The sequence below is a fragment of the Poecilia formosa genome, unplaced genomic scaffold (genome assembly GCF_000485575.1).
Source record: "Poecilia formosa unplaced genomic scaffold, Poecilia_formosa-5.1.2 Scaffold1975, whole genome shotgun sequence".
Classification (NCBI taxonomy): domain Eukaryota; kingdom Metazoa; phylum Chordata; class Actinopteri; order Cyprinodontiformes; family Poeciliidae; genus Poecilia; species Poecilia formosa.
Window position 1 is genome coordinate 1 of NW_006801914.1, and position 1,918 is coordinate 1,918.

Genomic DNA, 1,918 nt, shown 5'->3' on the forward strand with positions numbered 1-1,918 from the left:
TTAAAATCAAAGAATACATATTTTTATTGTGGTCTAATCAAAGTTGAGACATAAACTGTATTGCGAATCTGTGGGAAATTTTTGAAAACACTATTCACAGATGCTCTTCATCAAACCAGGCTTCACTTGAGCTATTTTTAACAGATAAATGGTCATCTATGTTCTAGTTTCCATTCATGTTATGATTAAATAGTACTTTTTGGTGGTCTGCCTCAAAAAACCCCAGTCTCTGGCTGTAACCTAACAAAATCTAAAAAAAACATTCAAAGAATGAACACTTTTGCACGATGCTGCGTTTTGATCCAAACTCATACACACCTCCCTTCACGCTGTTACAGAGGTTATCACTAAGAGTGTCCACAATGTCCAACAGGAAGGAGAAATCAGCCACATTGTACATGTGGATTTCATCCGGATCGGAGGCAATGGATCTCAACTCATTCTCATCTGCATTCTTCACACCTAGAAATGACATGTTATTGCTATTTATTATTCATTCTACACAGTTACGCTCGTAAAAGCTCACAAATATGAAGTGTGCTCACCAATGGCATACAGCTCAATGCCCTGCTCGCGCAGGTTCTGTGAGGGGATGACAACTTCATCCTGGGATTTTCCATCAGTAACCAAGACACCAATCTTTCGGGCACTAGGTCGCATCCCCACGCTCTCTTTGAAATTGTTCTGGAGGATGTAGTTAAGAGCCATTCCTGCAGATAAAACATTGCAATGATTTGATCACCACTTTAAACAGCTTGAAGAAACCCCAACAAATATGGGGTTGATCCGCATAGGTGGATCATATCTGTACAGCCAGCTCTAACTGAAGTACCTGTCATGGTGTTTCCTCCTTTGTAAGGCAGGTTATTCACAGCATTCAGGAGTGAGTCCCGTGTTGGATGAGCATTCAAGTGCCACTCAGTCTTTGGGTCACCACTGTACTGAGCAAGACCTGAAAATATGATGAACCTTTGTAAGACCAACTTGTTTCATAACGCGTTGCCTTTTAAATGAAATTGCTCGTTCTAATTACACCCACCAATCTGAATTTTATCGGGACCGATGTCAAAGACTCCCACCATGCGAGCAATGAAGGCCCGGATGGTCTTAAAGTTAAGCCGTCCGATACTCCAGGAACCGTCCACCAGCAGCACAATGTCGGCCTTTGCACTGGTTTTACACATTTTGTCTGACATTTCATGATGAAACAATGATAGAAATTTAAAAGGAGGTACAATGAAGCTGTGATGCATACAAAATTGTGTCTCTGATAGAAATTAATAATGAGAGAGGCATTGGAGAAAATATAAGATGTAAAGAAGGAATGAAAAAGATAAAAGAGGGAAAATGTATGCTAAGCATTTCAACAAATGACAATGGAAACATCACAAAACATTCTTAGTGCATTTTTCTTCCTTTTTCCCAGTATTTTTTTATGCCAGAGGTTCCAGGAGGTACAATTATTATCATTCCAGCAGTACGTTGTTAGGGAAATGTTTTTCACAGTTGTGCTTTTCGACATCCACGAGTGCGTCCCACGGGAGGATTGTGTTGTTAATGGCCTCTGACATATCAAAGGCCTCTGAAGGAGAGAGTAATGTGCTTCTCTGGAGAATCACCGTAATATTTACATCCTGTTTTTAACACCTGCATGATGAAAACGAAGGCATCTGATCCACTGTGCCAAGAGGAAGAATGCAGATGTGCAGTGGAAATAGTCAGATGCTACACTAAGTGCCACTTACTGCAACTGAAAACAGGTTACATTATGTTTGATGTACTGTCCTGTTTGTGCACACGCTAAACTCTGCAATCTGTAAAGATGCACAATGAGTATGATAACTGGATACTTCTGAAAAACTGATCAAATAAATAATTATTACTATTTCTATTTCATTTTGTTTGATGTAAAAAAAAA

General features: G+C 39.5%; 1 protein-coding gene across 1 annotated transcript; it reads right to left on the minus strand.

The window, feature by feature from the left end:
* Positions 1-235: 235 nt before the first annotated feature.
* Positions 236-1,877, minus strand: LOC103133004 (collagen alpha-1(XII) chain-like). Its single transcript, XM_007544752.2, has 4 exons — positions 1,040-1,877; positions 833-952; positions 546-710; positions 236-462 (listed from the first exon to the last, which is right to left on the minus strand). Exons 1-4 carry the CDS (start codon positions 1,251-1,253, stop codon positions 251-253), a joined length of 711 nt encoding a protein of 236 aa, XP_007544814.2. The 5' UTR covers positions 1,254-1,877; the 3' UTR covers positions 236-250.
* Between the last annotated feature and the right edge of the window lie 41 nt (positions 1,878-1,918).